The 20,533-nt window shown below is 37.3% G+C and overlaps 1 protein-coding gene across 2 annotated transcripts in view; it reads right to left on the bottom strand.

Annotated features, from left to right (window-relative positions):
* Positions 1 to 20,533, bottom strand: part of LPCAT2 (lysophosphatidylcholine acyltransferase 2) — a 63,757-nt gene that overhangs the window by 31,646 nt on the left and 11,578 nt on the right. The window contains exons 5-11 of one of the 2 annotated variants that reach the window (XM_059043866.2): positions 20,316 to 20,376; positions 19,355 to 19,413; positions 18,038 to 18,072; positions 14,910 to 14,964; positions 5,002 to 5,084; positions 2,075 to 2,200; positions 563 to 716 (exon numbers count right to left, since the gene is read on the bottom strand). In XM_059043866.2, coding sequence (XP_058899849.1) covers positions 563 to 716; positions 2,075 to 2,200; positions 5,002 to 5,084; positions 14,910 to 14,964; positions 18,038 to 18,072; positions 19,355 to 19,413; positions 20,316 to 20,376 — 573 coding nt within the window. The remainder of the gene's footprint in view (positions 1 to 562; positions 717 to 2,074; positions 2,201 to 5,001; positions 5,085 to 14,909; positions 14,965 to 18,037; positions 18,073 to 19,354; positions 19,414 to 20,315; positions 20,377 to 20,533) is intronic. The other variant, XM_067020111.1, reaches the window with a different exon arrangement.

Raw genomic sequence — 20,533 nt, 5'->3', positions numbered from 1 at the left:
CTAACTCAATGTACGTACATATTCGTAAGCAGAAAACTGAATCCCCAGTGTAAGGAGAAACAGTCAAGCTTTAATTGAAAACTTTGTTATAAATAAACTAAAATCGATTTGGTCTTCGGATGTTTTGGGGGAAGTCTAGAAACCTTCAGGATAGAATAGTACTACCTGTGTCATCGATGTATGATTTTGACATAAATATTAAAATTCTTGCTAGTTATGTAAAACTTTCCAATTCCATTCACAAATATGGGTATATGGTCACAATATTTATTTCTGACCTGGTGTTTAAAATAAATAGACACTATCGTAACTGTTGCCACACACACACACACACACACACACAATTATTGTTATATTACTATTATTATTACTACTACTACTACTGCTACTACTATTATTATTAAGCTGAAAAACAAAATCATGCAATTAAACTATGGGCTCAGCCTTGATTCTTCTAACATTGACCTAGCATGTTTTTCTAATGCCTGCCATACTGATTTATACCCTGTGGGGACTCGCGAAATAAAAATATTTGCGTGTTAAAGATTAAACTTTAACCTACCCTGTCAAAGAGTGCAAAAAGTTGTCTCAAGACATCTGATACAGGCAGCTTCAAATACTCCGCAAATTCTTCAATTCCGATTCTTCCTCCTTTAGAGGAACTTGCAATAGAGGCATATTCATCCAAATGCTTACGAATCCCATCCCAATCTAATCTAAACAAAGAGTTATGAAGATGTGTTATTAGCATTTTACAATCCACATGGACATTTTGTGAGTGTTGTTTTATTCATCTGTCTGAGAGAAAAATATATTCAGTGTTACATTTGAAAAGGAGAAGAAAACGAATATTTTAAGGCATATTTTGAACATGGATACAGACTTCTAATTTTTTAAAGGATATTAGCATAACTGTAATTATCCCAAATATGTGAGGGAAAGAAAAGTAACTGGGAAAAGGAGCAATGTGGTAAGATAATAAATGACTCATGAGAAGAAAAAAAGAACTCACATTTTAATCTAAATATTACTTAGTAAGTCAACAGTACTTACTGAGTTGTTAAAAAAAAAATACAATTCTACAATTCTTGCTTTCAAGCTTTCCGGATGATAATGAACTTACATTTCACAAAATGTTGTGATGGGGGATTCATTAGACTTTGTACACTTCCTCCAATATTAGTTATAAAATACTTTAAAAAGCACTGGAAAATATACTGTAGCTTACATCACATCCTGTAGAATTAAACAGGTGACTTAACACATACTTCTATATCCAATTTTGGTGCCTATCTAATTTTTTCAAATCTATTGGAATATTGTAAAAATATAACATCAAAACATTGCTATCTAGAAGATATAAATAATGTTTGCTACATCAGTTATCAAAAATATTTTTTAATATTGAACTTTAATACAGTAACTTGTTCTGCAGCTCCCTCCTAGGGAGGATGCCAAGGTCTACTGAGTTAATAAATTCTGCAGATCCCTGTCAGGGCTGAAAACAATGAACTGTAATCAGAGAGGGATGTGGGAGTTACACCTTCATACCAGGAAGTTCAAAGGGAATGTTCTAAATGGTTTAAACCAGATCATAAAAATCACAATTTTTTTTTGCCTTTAAAAAAAAAATTATGTACCCAGAAGGAGAAGGTTGATCTAGGAAAATATTTAAAATTCAATGATGGTCAGAATTGCTGCTCCACAAGTCAATTCCTATTTCACATGAGGAGTTCTGACCACCTCGTGCCAGTACCATGTAATTATGCCATCTTTCTTATGAGAAGGTGGCAGGACCAACTACTCAGCTGTTTCCAGTTAGGGAGGCAGATCTGCGCTGACCCATGTTTACTATCTCGTTCTCCTCTCATGACCAACGCACATATTTCTGAGTTAGCTGTTCGAAACTAGATGAACTAAATGGGAGATAAATTCACATCCCTGGCTTTCTTAATAAACACCACGTAGGTTCTAGAGTTTGATCATTAATGAAACCAGAGAAAATAAACATACAGGATTTCAGATCTCTTTTGGACACCTTTAGGAAAGTGTGGGAATTTTAAAATATGCTTACTTCAATTTCCGGCTGATTTTGGTAAATTCCACCAACCCAGCTTCCATAGGCAGTGTTAGCTGTCCTGCTGAAATCATCAATCTGCAGTCTTCATAGGTGTGATCTGTTACTGGAATTCTCAGAGCTCTACAGTATTAAAAAGCAAACAGATTCAACTTTTTTAAAAAGGTGATGGTTTTTCATTAGGCCTGAATTGGTCAACAAATGACAGTAAATGGAAAAGTATTTACTACTTTTTGAACCAGTGGCTTTGGCTTATAATTGCCAAAGAGACATATTTCTCTACTTCACAGACTTATTGTGGCCTGAGTTAATCTCCTTATGTCTGTGTGCTTCTGCCAGCTAGTCATTTTTGTTCTGTGTTTTGACTACAGCGCTAATAGTAATTGAGTTCAGTCCATGGAAAGTAATGAGAAAACTTAGGTTCAAGTCCTATGGAGTCTTTTACCAGCTGGCACTTAACCTAAGCCTCACTTTTCTCATCTGCACATAGGAATAATCACTACCTCCACAGGGTTATTTTAAGGACCAACTAAGAATGCCTGTGGAAGTGCCATTTAAACAGATAAATGGCACCTATACATATTATAAGTGAACGGTCTGTCCATGTCGCTAGCCATCTGCGTCTTTCCATCTTTTAAGACTGAAGATCACCTTCTTGCTACATAGCAATCTTCAAAAAATACTAACGAGGACTGATTATAAGATCATATTTCTTCCAAACCTAAACACCCTCCATCCTCAAAGGAGTGCATGACACTGACTACCTCCCTCCTGCTCAGAGATCTACTAATAGTGAAACAGATTTGGAAAAAATACATATTAACAAGAACTTGAAAAAACATTTGAGTGACAAGAAGAAAATCTGTGCTGTACATAAAATAATTTCCTGCAGATCCCTCTTGGCTAAATTTTTATTCACACAAATTCAGTGACAATCATAAAATTATGTCATCAACTGTTATTTGATTTTGTTGAATCATGGCTAAGAACATTCAATTTTCAATGAATGCAATATGAATAAACATTTTTTTCCTACCTGCCACTAAGCTGTTTTTGATTAATGACTATTTGGGTATAAGAATAAATAAGGAAAATAAAAATTAAAAACACTTCAGAAATTATAAGAGTAAATAGTAGAACAAAACAGTTAAGAGCTCTTGGGCTTTGGTAATAGGAAGTGTGGATTTGAATCCCAGCCCAGAGACTCTCACTACCTCAGGGCCTCCATTTCCTCACTTGCCTCAGAGCTGCTGTGAAGATTATATTAGGTAACACAAGCAAATGGCCTAGCACAGGATTTGGGAAATATTTATTAGTGGTCGACCACCACTACTTACCTCGGCTTTGCTCTTTACCATTTTCAAATGCTTTTAACATATACTTTCCTACTTGACTCTCATAATAACCAAAACTATGAGAAAAGCCAGGCAAGGATTAGAATTCCCACTTTACACATGAGGAAAGGAGCCTTGGAGGGGACTTATCCAAGGTTGTACAGCTAACTGAGGTCTTTCTTACTCTTTATCCAAGGCCCTTCTACCTCCACGCCTCCAAATCCAGGAAGAGGCTGCTTAAACAAATTTTTCCTCTGTTTTTAGGCAGGTTTTGGGAAGTCAAAATAGCTGATGTAAATTCTCTCAGTTGCTAGTACTTATCTTCCTTCCTAAATTTTGGACATAAGCTAGTATGAAAACATAATGGAAGAGGGAAGAAAACAATATCAAAGCAAATTTTGTAGCTGCTCTAGAAACTAGGTAAATCAAGTACATGTAGGGACACATAGTAACAAAAGTTTTTCAGCCAAACACTTAAACATTTATTCTTTTTTGAAAATAAAGTTAGTCTCCTGTGAAATATTAATATATGTAATCTACATATAATATATATAATCGTGCTTATAATGCTAAATTCAGCTATGAAGCTAAATTCAGAGTTCTCATTGCATTTTTACTAAGAGAATAAATACTGCTGGCTTATTAGCTCCAAACCTACCGTTGGGCATGATTGAGGGAGGTGGTGCTTGGGGAGAGGGTGCGCACCTGGAGGGCTCTGAGGCTGCCTGGGTGGTGGGGATAGTATAACACACTCTTTCATTACAGGAGGAGAGGTGATTTATCTAATCAGGATAGTGGCCAGTTAAAACTCCCTTAAGTGCAGGAAAATACTTGCCTTATGTTTTGCAGTTTCTAAATCCTAAATTTTTTTTTTTTTTTTTTTTGCAGTACGCGAGCCTCTCATTGTTGTGGCCTCTCCGTCGTGGAGCACAGGCTCCGGACGCGCAGGCTCAGCGGCCACGGCTCACGGGCCCAGCTGCTCCGCGGCATGTGGGATCTTCCCGGACTGGGGCACGAACCCGCGACCCCTGCATCGGCAGGTGGACTCTCAACCACTGCGCCACCAGGGAAGCCCTAAATCCTAAATTTATAGCCATCTCCTTAATGAGGGAGACTTTCCCCCTTTTCTATGCATCTATTGCATTCCCTTGCAAACTTTCTCCTCTTTGGTGCTATAATCATTAATGCCTTTGAAACACATGGCCTTGGCAGCTATACGGAGGCTGAGGGGATAGAAGGTGGGTCACAGCAGGAACCACTCAGACCATCATTAGCTTTGTCTGACGGCGACTGGCCAGCTTGGGAGAATTCACCCTTTGGAGGTCACTGGCTGGTTTCTCCTGGTTCATGTACCCTCCCTGTTCCCCTTCTGGCAAAGCTACGTCTCTATTAGTTTGGGGTTACGTCAGGGAAAATATTTATAGATTGTCTTACTGACCGCATTCCTAGGCACATGATTTTTCCTTACCAAAACGAGTTGGGGAATGAGGCCCTCAGACAGAAAAAAACAAACACTTCAAACAATGTTAAATGCCATTTACCAATAATTTTAAAACTATTTACTGATCATAATCACATATAGATACTTACTCTGCCATTAAATTCCGGACTCTACTGGCAAAAAGGACAGGATCACTTTTTTCTTCATCATTTGGTATTTGAACAGGCATAAACTGAAAGGCAAATATACCTTTCCATTACAACTGTGAAGCCTAAGACTTTAAATGCTAAATTAATTTATAAGCTGTCATTATATGAAATCCCCTGCCTTTCTAGCACACGGGTTATAGGATAGAATGTAAAGAGCACTGTGCTTGGACTCAAGAGATCTGAATCCAAGCTCTGGGTCTTTCTGTGTGTTAACTAGTATGACCTTTAACTTTTCTGAACTGTCTCCTCAACTCTGAAAGGAGGGCTATGACCACCCACGTCCCTGGTTGTGGTGAGGATGAAATGAACCAATGTCTGGAATTCTGGAAGTTGTAAAGCTGAAACTACTCAGATCTTACTCTCAAAGCTGCATTTTCTCCCATCTTCCCTCTGTGTGAAAATGTTATTAGTGGTAGTACTTTGTTTTTTGTAGTTTATCCTCTCTATCCATTTCTATATCAGCCATACTTTTATCACTTGATCAAGCTTTATGTTTTATCATTTCTTCTGCTTGTTTTTGAACCCTTATATTGGCTTTCTACCGTGTTTTACTTTATCATCTTAAATTTTACTCTTTTTTCTCCACTTGATATTCTGTGATACCTCATTTGTACTATTCTTGTTTTTAATTATGGTTTCCTAACACTAACAAGCTTTCAGTGCTATATTTAAGTCATTGTACATTTTTTGAGCACCTACTATATACCAGGCAAGATGAACAGTACCCTAATTCCCACTCTAAAGAAGATCCATATTTTAACAGGATAATCTGACACAACACACACTAGCTATCATTACCCCTAATGATAGGGCTTAAAAGCTTAATTAACTTACTTAAAGTTATATGGGTCACATGACTAGGATTCAGCTCAAGGCCTGTCAGACTTTAAAACCCTTGTTTTCCCCATGAAACCATCCTTCCTGGAGTATGAGCACAAGAGGTAGGAAACGATTAATTTGGTCGGGGGTCAGTGGCCATGGCTCATGGGCCCAGCCGCTCTGTGGCATGTGGGATCTTCCCGGACCGGGGCACGAACCCGTGTCCCCTGCATCGGCAGGCGGACTCTCAACCACTGCGCCACCAGGGAAGCCCCAACCAAAGAGGTTTTATAGAAGAGCTAATACTTGATCTTGACTTTCTGAGGATAAACGTGATCTTGCCAATCCCTACTGTTTATTAACTGAACCAGGCACCATGCTAGGTGTTTTATATGCATTATTTCATTTTATATGCATTATTTCATTTTATATGCATTATTTCATTTTATATGCATTATTTCATTTTATATGCATTATTTCATTTTATATGCATTATTTCATTTTACTAATCCTCCTAATTCTAGTCATAAGGAATTGGGGTTCACAAAGATTAAATGACTTGCTCAAGATTTCATGGCTCATTTCCATTCAACAAATACTGCTTAAGCACACTGTTAATATGCCAGGCACCACACTAAGCCTTGAAGACATGACAAGGAAGTTCTGCCCTCAAGGCGTTCTTCATGGGGAATAAATGTACAATACTGCGAGCCAAGTCCACCAATAAGGGCTACCATTCTTCAAGAACCTACCGTGTACTGGGTACTTTATATAAGGGGTTTTATGTGCTGAACTCTTCCAACAATTTCCTGAGGCAAATTCTACCATTTCCCTTTGATAGGTAAAGAATGTGGCTCCCAGAGGTTAAACAATATAGCTAAGCCACACACAAATGGCAGGGTCACAATTTGAAAGAAAAGTAAATATCTGTATAAATAACACCACTTTCAGACTCACACGGACCTGTTTTCAAGCTTGTTAACCATGTTTAAGAAGCCTACGGGCAATAGTGACTCAGAGATGAAGTTTAAGCAAGGGAGTGAGATGACCCGGTCCAAGTTTTTGAGCAGTAACTTTGGTGGCAGGGAGTGGATAAACAAAGAGGAAAAGGCTCGGAGCAGGGAGAACCCCTGGAGGCAACCACAATCACTCTGTGAGTGATGGTAAGACCATGAATAGAGGGAGGGAGGGAGGGTGTACAGGCCAGCATGGACCCAACTGGCATTTTTAGGATAAAATGGACAGAGATCATAGGATAATGTGCTATTTGTTATTTTACTTCTCACATTTATTTTATTAACATCCTCTCCAAGAGGACAGTGGCATGCTGCGGAGACAGCACTAGGCCTGGATTGATGCCTTGGCTCTGCTGTGCGATCCTGGAAAAGTCATTTAGCCTTTATAGGCCTCAATTCCCTCTCTTGTCAAAGTAAAATGTTTGAGTAGATGCCGTCTAAGGTCCTTTCCAACTGGACTTCTAAGTCTATCTTTACGCTTAGTATCCAGTCATTCTTTAAGATGGAAAAATAAACTAAGCCACCAGAGGTCCCCACATCACATATATCCAGAGCAATGAAAAATCTTTGCAAATAAATAATTCTAAAAATTCCCTCCATCCTGTTCTAGTAAAATCTCTTATAGTTACTTAGGATGAAATCCAAGGAAGAAAACTATGTTAAAATCAATGTTCATAAAAAACCTAACAAAATAATACAATCAATTAAAGTTTTAAATTGCCATATAATTCTTCATTAAAAAAAGTTAAATGCTCATTTATAATACACTTGATTGGTAGGTCATAAAAGTTCACACTGAAAACCCTAGAAAATAAATTGCTGTTACACTCTTAACCAAACACAATACAATAAACTATTGGTTTGGTTCCTTTTAGTGCAGGGAATATTTTCCGTAAAATGACTTTTAATAACCCTCATATTGGCATGGAATTTTATTCTTGAGGAAAATAATTCCCCTGAGAGTTCAAAACAGTTAAAAGCCTGGATTTGATACTCACTGGTCTTGGAGGCCCCTATGCTTCCTGAGAAGCAATTCAATGGAAATTCTAATAAAAGGTCATCTCTCCTTGGATAAGATCTTGCTCTCTATATCACATTTCCAATTTGTACAAAGTCATTCAAGGGTCACAGCATGAACATATCTTTTACTTGGGAAGGAAGACCAGCCAGAGAGAGGGGAACATGATTGTCATTATCTGTTACTGAATGCTAATACACACCTCAATACCCCAGTGACCCCAGAACCACAAGTTATCCTTTCTACCTTTATCTTCTCTCGTTATCCCCAGTATCCACATTGATGGCCCATCTTGATTTCACACCCCTTCATCTGGCCACAGATACTCTTCTCAACTCCACCTTGGCCATGGAAAAAACATGCAATTCTAATTCCTCCTCTGACAAGTTCTTCCATGAGAGTTTCCCCTTATTATCTATTAGCATTTACTTCACCCCTAACCTGGTCCTGCAGAGACTGCAAGAAACTGACGGTCACCCTCAGGAACTGTTCATCCCTCTCTACCACCCCCTCCTGACAACATCTGTCTGCCTAACTACACTGGACTTTGAGAATCAGACACTTCTCTGTGACCTTTCTGTCACCTAGAATCTGTCACTTCTGCCACACGCAGGGCGCAAATCACATACTTGGTCACCTCTCCTGATCCCGCCGCCCTAATCCTGTTAGAGTGATGCTAACTGAGAGATGTTAAACAAAGATACAAAATCTTATTGGCTGAGGCTACTACAAATTCATGTTCAGTTCCTTGGAGCTGCTTGAAAAATTATGTAATTTCCCAAGGTGACCATGCTGCCTCAAAACATAAAAAAATACTTTTTTGTTTCTGTGGTCAAAGATCTTCTTTTATCTTTCTAATCTGTGCAGGTGGGCCAAAATATGTGATCTTAACACTGGGTCTATTTCTTTAATGTTGATGTGATGGGCGAGGATCAAGTTACTTAAATCGAACCTCACTGCTGCTTGGCAGCCCTCTTCTGTCCCTCTTTGACCGCTGCCATCATATTTTCCTGTTTCAAACATGTTCCTTGCTTCTCAAGTTGCAATTCCACTTGCGTCTCAATGATACTTCATTTTTCAACTTTAGAAAGAAGACAGTGAAGGAGTTCAGGACATGCAACTGCAAAATGTGCCACTTATGTATATCAATTATTTTGAGCTGTAGGCACTTAAAAACAGCACTGCAGCGAGAGGCTTTCTCTGAACTCCCCTTATCTGCCCATGACAGATCCTCCAAAAAGAACTCAATTGTCCTAAATGTGTTCCTGGGGAGTTTCATCAAACAGGGAAGACCGACTCTCATCAGAGGGGAGGAGACTAGAAGTCAACATCACACCCAGACATACTTTATCACACACCATCATGTCTCCCATCTGTTCTAAGAGCCCACTGGTCTTTCTTAAAAATCATTTACTCTCCCCTAAGTGGCCTATGCCCTCCCTCCCCTGTTTCTTTTTTTTTTTAATTTGAAACTTTTATTTCTGCTATAAACTATGTGGAAGCTCTAATTCATCTTGTTTTTAAATTGGAGTAAAATTGCTTTACAATGTTGTGTTAGTTTCTGCTGTACAATGAAGTGAATCAGCTATATGTATACCTATATCCCCTCCCTCTTGGACCTCCCTCCCTCCCCAACCCACCCATCTAGGTCGTCACGGAGCACCGAGCTGAGCTCCCTGTGCTATACCGCAGGTTCCCGCGTATTTATGTCAAACCTAATCTCCCATTTCGTCCCACCCTCTTCTTCCCTGTGTCCACATGTCCATTCCCTACGTCTACGTCTCTATTCCTGCCCTACAAATAGGTTCATATGTACCATTTTTCTAGATTCCACATATATGCATTAATATATGATACTTGTTTTTCTCTTTCTGGCTTACTTCACTTTGTATGACAGACTCTAGGTCCATCCACATCTCTACAAATGACCCAATTTCGTTCCTTTTTATGGCTGAGTAATATTCCATTGTACATATGTACCACATCTTCTTTATCCATTCATCTATCGTTGGACATTTAGGTTGTTTCCACGTCCTGGCTATTGTAAATAGTGCTGCAATCAACATTGGGGTACATGTGTCCTTTTGAATTATGGTTTTCTCAGGGTATATGCCCAGGAGTGGGATTGCTGGGTCATATGGTAGTTCTAATTTTAGTTTTTTAAGGAACCTCCATACTGTTCTCCATAGTGGCTGTATCCCCTGCTTCTTTTAATATGGTATATAAGCTCTCAAATCTCACTTTTTTGGGTATTCACTTTTTATTACCTGTGATGCCCTTGTGCATACCATATTAAAACTTAATAAATCTGTATATCTTTTCTGCCGTTAATCTGTCTATTGTCAGTTTATTTCACAGACCCAGGAATCAGACCTGGGTGGGTAGAGGGAAATCTTTCCTCCCTAACAGCATCCTGTGTAAACTTCGTCAATTCCCTTTCCCATTGCACCTGAGATGGGCTCCACAGCTCCAGCCCCCTCCTCACTGCAGTATCCCCTCTTCCCTCACCTTGTGAGGGATGGTACTCTGTACCATCCTGACCCAGATGAGGAGGAGACTAACTGGCCTGTCTCCCACACCAGCACCTCTAGTTTGCACTTTTGGTCCCAGAGCCTCCTACCTCTTCTTGGGCCTTAGACTACACACAAGATAAAGCCCCAATTCCCCCGCTTATTGTTTAAGGCTCTCCATTACCCAGAGCCAGTCCTTTACATGAATACTCACTACCCGGGAGACTGGTTTATTCGTTGTTTACTGACCACATCAAGTTCATTCCTTTCTATTAAATAAGTGATGATGAGAGGGAGAGAGATTGACAAGTGATGACGCTACAATCAACTTTTTCTTCTTCTAAGGAACAGAAAAGGATTTCAACGGGTGAATCTTAAGAAATGTGCCGTTCTGGGAATTCCCTGGTGGTCCAGTGGTTAGGACTTGGTGCTCTCACTGCTGGGCCTGGGGTTCAATCCCTGGTCAGGGAACTAAGATCTCATAAGCCGTGCGGTTCAGCCAAAAAAAAAAAAAAAGAAAAAGAAAAAGAAGAAGAACAGTGCAGTTCTAGTTCTGCTCGTGACTCTCCTTTACAGCCTTCAAAAGGAGAAATGCAAAAGAAGAAAGGTTTTATGAACAATGTTTTATGAACATTAGCTCCTTCCTTCCCAAAAGAACAGGAAAATCTAGTTGATAAGGTGAATAAAGGTTAATGCCTAGCTTACCACATACTAGCACACAAGCAACCTGATTAACTCCTCACAACCCTATAAAATAGGTATTATTATCCCCCTTTGACCAGTGAGAACACAGGCTTAGAGAGGTTTAAGTAATTTGCTCAAGCAAATACAGGTAAGTACTAGCAGAACGGGAACAAAAACCCCAGCTAACGCTCTTCTTGTAGCGCTCCATTTCTCCACTTACAAATTCCAGAATTCTACCAAGTTCCAGAAGAAATTATCTCTGTTAGAACAAGTACATATGGGGTGTGTTGTGTGTGTATGTATGTATTTGTGTGATGGTTTTCTAAAAGGCCCGTTTTAGATTAAAAACTACACATCATTTTAGTGCATTCGGATATTTAAATATACTATATAAATGTATTTGAACCTTCTCTAAGTAATTAGCTTTAAGAGATTTAAAAAGTGATATATTTCTATAGGTGTTGATCATAACACTCATTATTATAATCCTTTTCTACATCAGAAATTTTTAAATGAAAAAAAAAAACCTCTTTCTATCACAAGGCAATGAATCACCTACCATCAAGTAATGCCAGCAGCCACTAGAAGCTCACTATAAGCTTTGAGAAGGAATTTTCCTAAAGCAAAATATGTATGTCTACAGACAAATCATTTTTATGTATCTCTAATATAATGGATGGCTTCAAAGTCAATGTATTTTGAATGCAAACTAAGATATAGCCCATGAAAAAGGAAACTGATTGTAGAGTCAATGTGAATGTCATGTTTCCATTCAGAAACTAGCTGTTATCCACAGTGCTATATAGTCTGACTTTGCTTATATTCTCCCTCATGAGATAAACTAGAAGGCTCTTAATTTATGTCATATTTTGGGATGTTCCCTACAAGCTAGCTTATTCCCTATGCCCCTAAGCCATATGCTTATTAAGGAATACTTGTGGAGTAGCCGGCTGATAAAACTGATCACTAAAAGATGCTTTAAGTACACCCACTATGCCACATTATGATTCAAAGAATAACTTTCAATAGAACCGTTCTGTAGACACACATGGCATCATTGTTCAAAGATGCCACAAGACAAATTACATAGGGCATGAGGTTTGGAACTTGTATTTTTAAGATCTAAGAGTCAAGAAAATAATAACCTTTTCAAAAATAAGTCTTTGTGCTGGGGAAGCAGAGAAGGAGTGGGTAAGGAAATAGTTCTAAATATTATATTCCCTAGATTTTTAGATATCTGATCATTTTGGTAATTAAAGAGATTGATAATCATCATTAATGAGGGGAGACTTGTGTAACTAAAGGATACAGCCTTCAACATACGGAGAAGTCCTTGACTCACAAGAACAAGTGTGTCTAAATGGACATTTTAGTAACAATCCACTCATAGCTCATTTAAAAAACCATAAAGTTAAGACTATATTCTTGAATAATACATCTTGAATTAGGTTTAGTTAATTAATATTCAAGAAGGTCTAAAAACACGTTAAAAATCATACCTAGGATTTCCATCCATTTTAAAGAAAAAAGAAAGCAGAGGAGGTGCTTTTGAACAACCAAGACAACTGAAATCATAGCAACTAAATGTACTGAGACTTCTGACTAAGCTGCATTGGGGCAGCTCAAGCCGGGCCTCCTTCGACGTGGTGGAAAAGCTGGAGCCTCAGAGCTAGTGCCCAGGCCCTGAGAGTCTTAAGCCAAGGTGTGGGTATACTTAGTGCCTGGCAGGCTGCTGGGATACATCTTCCAGTTACATCCCAACAGTGGGGAATTAAAATATTCAAAAATCATAAAGTAGTTAGGGATCCCCTGGGTGAAAGGTAGACTCATAAATCTCAAATTAAATGACAGTTAAAATAAGAATACCCAATTTGAAGCCTACAAATTTCCATCTTCTTACCCTGCACCACAATTCTTATTCATCAAATCCCTACCTATTCAGCTTTTTTCAACTGGTTGAAAGCCATTTTGTGTGTGAAGTTATCGAACAAAGGATATATTCTTTTATTTGCAGAAAATATTATCTAAACAGGTCTGAGAATAGGTTGGAGAATGCAAATATTGTAATTGAAAAGAAAGAAGGACAGCCATGACACGGAAAGGAAATGTGGTAATAGTGGTCAGGGCAAAAGCAGGAGGAATTTGCATACCTCTGTTGTAACACAGTTTGACCACTGACACGAGTGCTAGACAAAAAAATGTATAGTTCAATGTGCATTTCCACATCTATTGCTAGATTTCATCTTAGCTAAACAGGGGTAAATTTAGAGGAAGGAACAGCATATATATATAAACAATATCTTCCAAATTTGCAGAGAAGATAGTATGGTTGTTTTAAGTATGGGTTTTCTTAGTTATTTATTTGTTTTTAGAGAAAGAAAACAGGGCTAGCTATCTGAGCAGCTATTCCAGAAGGAAGAGCAGTGCTCAGTAGAAGTACTTAGAAATAATAATAAGATATTTCTTTTTACCAGGGTTCCCCAAAATGTATTCTATGGAAACTGGCTCTAGGAGGTATCCAGAGAAAAAGGGGTTCAGTGGTCAAACATTTCAAAGGCACTGAGAAGTCTTGAGAAAAGAAATCTGATTCATTTTATTTACCCTGGTACTTCCTAAACTTATTAGGATACAGATTAGTTTTTTTCTCTAGAAACATCTAAGTATATTCCAAGATCTAGTGTTTTCTGGTCACACTGAGAGATACTGAGCTGGTTTTAAAAGTGGGGAGGGTGGCATATAATTAGTAAACAGGTATTTTCAAGGCAGGCAGACAACCTGCAGGCAGACAACCTGCAAGTCTTTTAACTTCAGTGAAAAATTTCACTGAAGTTAAATTCACTTTGACAAAATTTGCCCTCCTACATCATTTGCTATTGCTGACAACATCTAAATGGCTGAACAACCAAGTTATCCAACAAAATAAAATAGGATTCTTGTGACTTCCATTCCACAGTCCTGTCACCTGAAGCACTGGCACCCGCTCAGAACTCTGAATTACATACGCAAGCTTAAGGTTTTCATTACAAAAGCCATGGATGCAATTGGAAAATCCAGGCAAGAGTCTGGAGAACCACTATTCTGACCCTCTCTCTTCAGAGGCTACCTGAGGGTATCACTAAAGCCAACGAGATTCTGAATTCAGGGGTCCATTATTCCATGTTATTCCTGGAAACTAAGCATAGTTCTTGGAATCAACCTTCAGAGTCTTAAAAATCTGGTTAGAATTTTCAGAACATTCTAATCACTCCTCCAGTGTTACAGCCTGCTACTGTGACTTAAACTGAAAAACTGTCCTGTGAACGATTATATGAGCTGCCTTCACGGCTCATACAACATGATTTCCTCAGGCTTTCCATGTGCAGATGGATTCCAAAAGTGAGGGGTTCTCACTCTGTACCTCTCCCACAATCTCTCAGCTTTCACAGAACATACTTCTTCAAGAAGTTGTGGGGTTCTACCAGCAACTGTAGTTCCTTTGGTCAGGATGTGAAGGCATATCATACAACTTGGCAGAGGTCAGCACTAAAAGGATTAAAAGATAGGAACGGGTGATGCAAATCTGGCCAGCCAGGGTGGTGACACGCTGGAAGTTCCCAGAAGTGAGGAAATTGTATTTCCTAACATAGTTCTAAGGGTTGACAGACTGGGTTTAGTCACACAGTTTGCAAAAGACCAGGGCTTATTTTCAAGGTGGCGAATTTAACTTCCAATCTTTCTAAATCTGGTCTCTCTAGACTACAAATTCACAATGAAAGGTAAGGCCAAATCTTAGGCCCCAAGGCTACATTTTGAACCACTTACCTCAACTTCCACCTTTGTGAGGGGCTGGCAGAAAGTGAGCACACAAAGTTGAATGCTGAAGAGAAAAAAAGAGAAGGCCATCTTTATGTGGTAATACAAGTACCATCTAATATTACTGAACAATCTTTTCTTTACATACAAGCAACCCCATGTCACTCTTTGTATGTATTCTGCCTTTATAAATGCCACACTGTAGCTATAACGCTTCTTGGGTTTAGAGAACTATTCTTGATATTCAAAAGTTAAATTGCTGAATGCAATACCAAATATGTATTTGTGGATCAGAGCCGCAGCTCAGCAGACCAAACCCCAAATTTGAAGTCTTCTTGACAGCTAAGACTCATAGGCCTAGAGAAACTAACCATGGTCACATTTTAAGGTACATTAATGTGTTTATAGAAAAACTGCTGAGTAGAACATTACATTACTAAATTCTTTTCTAATATTAAAAAAACCAATGGGTCTTTTCTTAAAAGCAGAAACTTTATCATCATTGTTCCAGTTATTAATAAATGTTTTAGCTATGGGGAAATTTTCTGAAAAGTTTCAGATTTCATTGTAAAGCTAGACAAAGGCTTTCTTTAAAGTGGTTATAATCAATCCTCTCAAAGATAATTTTTGAAATGGTTCCTACTTGCAGCTTTCCGGTATATATTTAGACTCCCTGGATAAGATTTCTATGGGATTTTTATTTTGCCTCATATAGACGGATGACCCAGAAGTCAAGCAGGGTAAATTAGACTACATGTTTAAGAAAACAACCGACCAAGCTTTTTTTGCTATTAAGAAATTAAAATATGATTTACCTGTAAAAATTGCTTTAAGGGACTTACTTAAGACAAGGAATTTAGGAATTTAAACAAGGAATTTACTTAAAAGAAGGAATTTAGGAAACAGGTTTATTAATTCCATAATTAATTATAAATTGTTAATGTGTCAGTTCTCATATCTTCTGTTTGAAAGGGAAAGAATCTTTTACTATCAACTCCAAGCCACAAAGCCAATCCATATTATCTATCATTAAGTAAATTGTTCTTTAATGATTTAAATTGAGCTTTGGAATTCAGTGACTTGAATACATATTTTGTTCTGAAAGTTCTGAATGCTGTTAAAGAAAAAAAAAAACACAAATGAAACCATACACAAGATCTCTTTAAAATTGACTTGTCCACACTACAGACAAACCAAACAACACTTCTTTGACATAAAACAGCTTTTTCAAGGCTTTCCCTTCTTGATGGTTAGTCCCTGAGTCTCCTCTCCCCTAGGACATCTGCTTTGGTGTAAAATCCCTTCCCTAGATTCTGAGTCAGAGTAGTACTTGGAGCCAGGGCAATTGAGAAAACTGATTTAGAAGTAAGAGACACAGTGCTAAATATAACATGAAGATCAGAAGATAAAGGTGGAAACCAGAGGTTACCACACATAAGTGTGATGTGGCACTTGGATAAAACAACGTTGTATCTTTAGAAGATTTTGTGTTTGTTTATAAATCCTAAGAAATCTTTAACTCTGAAAATACTTTTTTTCCTCTCTTTCTTTGCTGAATCCTATTTTTCCCCCTCTGTCACACATTTCTCAGGTTAGAGCCTAGATTAACTCAACCACTCTATTTGCCCCTGATCTCCCTTCCAGAAAAGCTTCCTATTTGACCTTCACATCCACGAGCCCAGCTGCAAAACCAAAAAAAGTCACAATGAACCCAAAGTCACTATCTCTATGAGGACTTAACTTGTAAAGGCCTCAAGGATGACACACCTCTGGAAATATAAATATGTTATCCCCTCAATTTTCAGGCACTTCTTTTTCTAAAATGGTCTCATACTACTTTTCCCTTGTATAGAAGTTGAAAACCAGGAATTCGTAATTAGTAATGACAGGAAATATGTATTCTAGCCAAGGGAATAGACTGATTTCCTGTAGGGCTAAAGATAGTATAATGTCTATATACCTTTTACAATTTATGTTCCTTATTTTGGGTGTTGTTTACTTAACTTCAACTACCAGGGACTGAAGTATAATAGGAACATAAATGTCTCATGCGTATCAATGTTTATTAACACATGTAATTGGCCCATCTATTCTGATTTAAATGTATCATTTCAAAGCAACTTATATACACACACAAAAAATGGAGAAAATAAGTATGTTGTAGTCAAAAAATCTAATTTTCAGTTGTTTGGACTGTCTACAATGTACTTGAAGGCAAATGATGATTTCTTTTAAATACTTCCAAGTGATCGCCACCTATCCGTCAATAATTTGAGCTCTGTGTACAACAGTATCAAAAGGCATTACTTCGTAAGTCCTGGGAAGGTCCTCAAATCCAAAATATAAACAGGCTGTCTTTTAAAAAATTTTTTTAAGTTTGGGGTAGGTTTATTATTATTTTTTCTCCTCTGCCACCCACAGCCAGCCAGGTTCCTTGAGGTGAACATAGAGGGATGTCAACACTCTCCATGGAGGTAAAGGACCAAAGGCGGCATGTAAACAGGCAGGGGAACGAAACAAAATAACTTCTTGAGAAAAAGTAAGATTCTACATGTTCTGCTCTTTTTAAAAGGTCTATTTCACTTCAGCTAGCTTAACAGTGAAACTGTATTCTTCTCTTCAACATTTATAGAAACTGCTGATCCCTAGGCTCTTAAAATCCAAGAGTGGAAGTGAAAGTTTGGTTAGCTATTTCCTCAACTCACATCAGACACATCGCAACTATTTCAGGCCATATGACTAAACTGCTCTGGACTGTTTAAACGAATACAGTAAAATAAAGATGGAGACACCAGATAATGCTAAATTTGCAATGGGAATGAAACTACAAAATTTAAGCTAAGTAGGATGCAAATGAGATCACTGGAATGTCTCTTAAGAATTGGTAGATAAACACTTGAGACCCATTAGAACATGACAAACAACTAGAATTCTGCACATAGCAGACACTGGGGTTTAATGGGCAAGATAGTTATGCTCTCTACAGAAATTTCTCAGTTACAAGATTTAAGGATCTGATTAGAAATCTTTACTTCTACAAGAACAAGGCTTTTTTTTTTTTTTTAAAAAAAAGAACAAATTCTTTTTCTTTACTCGAATAAAATTTATATAAACTAATAATAATATAAGCGACTTACAATGTATATCCTTGCCATGTCCATGTCACAGTATCCTAGAATAACAATAGTATTTAAACTGTTAGTTCAGAGAAAAAATACCAAATAAAACAAAAATTTTATTTTGATACTGAATATACTTTCTTTCTGAATTAAAAGCAATATGCTGAAAAGTAAGACAAGCATACTATTATTGTTAAACAAGAGTGAACTGATCTATAAATTCTTGGATCACATACCTACATGGCAAAGATCTGTCTTCCATATGTAACCACCTATCTTTTTATGGAATTAAGTTGCTTTGAATTTTTAAAAAAACTTGTGCATGCTTAACTATTTTTCTCCTAATATGAACATATCTGGATAATTAATTGGCTTACAAAAACCAGAATACATCAGTTCTCAAAAAAAAAAAAGTTTATGTGGGAGAAAAGACTACAGTAGTGAGGTAGTGCACAGTGAAAGAATTTGAGTAAATGACAAGTGCAAACCCACAGGTAGAAGTATGCTGAGTAAAAATTTGATGAAATTTAATTTTTTAACTACAAGTGTCCAAGGTTGAGAAATCAGCCACTGATAGAAAGTTGAACTGATTAAGAACTCAATCTTAAATGACATAGATCATTAATAATTACATCCTGCCTTTTAATGTAAATTCTCTAGTAAAGAAAGCTCCTCTCTGAAACAGAACATCCCTCCCCCTGCCAAAAAACCACTTTCTTTAGGAAAATGGTGACGCAGTCAATACACGGAAGATGACAATGCTCCTTGCTGGAGCAGAAGGGCATTTCCTGAGCCCACATGGACTTTCTATAGGATGTTAGGTTCTTTTCAGATATTTTCTTATTTAAGCTACTTGCCAAGTGTCACACTTGTAGCTTACTAAGTACTGAGCCCATAATTAAACACCAAGCCTCTTCCAAATTTATCCTACTACTTCAATCCTTCTCTACCAGTAATGACCATTGAATCAGGAGAAGTTTCTCCTTCTAGGCTTAATGAAAACTACAAGTTTATGAGAGTTTTCTCAAGTCCAGTCTAAGAGACCCTGAATCTGAGACTTAACCATACCATCACAGTGACTACAGGGTAGAAGCTAAGGAAATATCTTCCTATAGCTTAGTAATAGCAAAAGCAATATGTCAAATTGGTATCAACCAATATGTGCCTATCTTGCAAATTTTTAAAAACTAAATTGTGGCAAGGAGAATGAGTCAACCCATCTGCTCCCACCATTTATCTATTCGTCTATTTTATTTATTCAAACAAAAGGGGTCCTAGTGAATTTGTGCTGTTTGGAATGTTGAGATTCTTCCCATAGTAAACTACGATGCTTACCAGCTTGTTTGGGTATCTGAGGAGAACTGGCTGCACTGGAACTCCTGGAATGAAGGCCCCTATAACCACATAGTGAAATTTTATAACATGCTCTTTATATGAACACAAGCTTTACAGTGAATTAAAAAATTAATAATAACTGATGTAAATATGTTAAATGTTTTAAGAGTACATATAAACTATTGGCTAAATATTGGTAAATCCCTAGTGTTAGCCAAAATGACAGATTTTTGAATTCAGAATTATGTAAGCAAAATATTAAATGTTATGCCTAAGTCACTTAAAATATTACTTATATCTCCATTTGTTTTTATTTGCCAAATACCTATTATTTAACAGGATTAAAATAAACAGTAATGATGAAACCAAGACAAAGAGAAAATAGAGAGAAGAAAATCTAGTTGAAACCAAATGCTCGAACCCTAAACTACCACACTTGCTAGAAGTGAGTTCTAACTTTGGCTCTGAGCATTCTAGCAGCCAATACAAAAATATTTTAAAGCATTAATAATTACTATGAAATGACATATGAAATTGCAAATTACTATAAAATTCACAACTTCATAATATTTTAAAAAGGAGTGAACCTTAGAAGGAACTGAAGGTATTATAATGATAATTGAAGTAGGGTTTCTAACTTGATGACACAGGCCCGCAAGTGTCTGTGAAAGTTATCTTTGGAGGAAAAGAAAAATCTGCTAGTGGTTTCTGCTCAAACACACACACACACACACACACACACACACACACACACACGGGACATTCCAAGGAAGAAGGGGTTATGATACCAAAAGAGAAAGTAAAGGAGTGAGTTCTGTGGATCCACATCATTAAAAACATTTTATCAGAAAATAAGAAATGCTCCAAGCAAAACTGACACGTTATTTTGTATATTTATTATCAGATCATTGAGAAATCTTCCATACTACTTTGTCACAATACATAATTTAATTGATCTCACCTGGTTTAAAAGTAATCAAACAGGAACGATTAGTACAAGTACCTTCTGGGAAAACTAGTATCTTGGGAGAAAAGGAATATATTTAATATTTCAGTCTAATTAATAGATTAGCTCTTTACTTGCTTCCTTAGGACTTTGCAAATAGTTGCCAATTTTTATAAAGCAAAAATAAAATAAAAGGCTAACACCTGATTCTAGTGAAAGCTAGAATCTGATTA

Source organism: Kogia breviceps, chromosome 18 (genome assembly GCF_026419965.1).
Source record: "Kogia breviceps isolate mKogBre1 chromosome 18, mKogBre1 haplotype 1, whole genome shotgun sequence".
Classification (NCBI taxonomy): domain Eukaryota; kingdom Metazoa; phylum Chordata; class Mammalia; order Artiodactyla; family Physeteridae; genus Kogia; species Kogia breviceps.
This window is presented reverse-complemented; position numbering and strand designations above follow the sequence as displayed.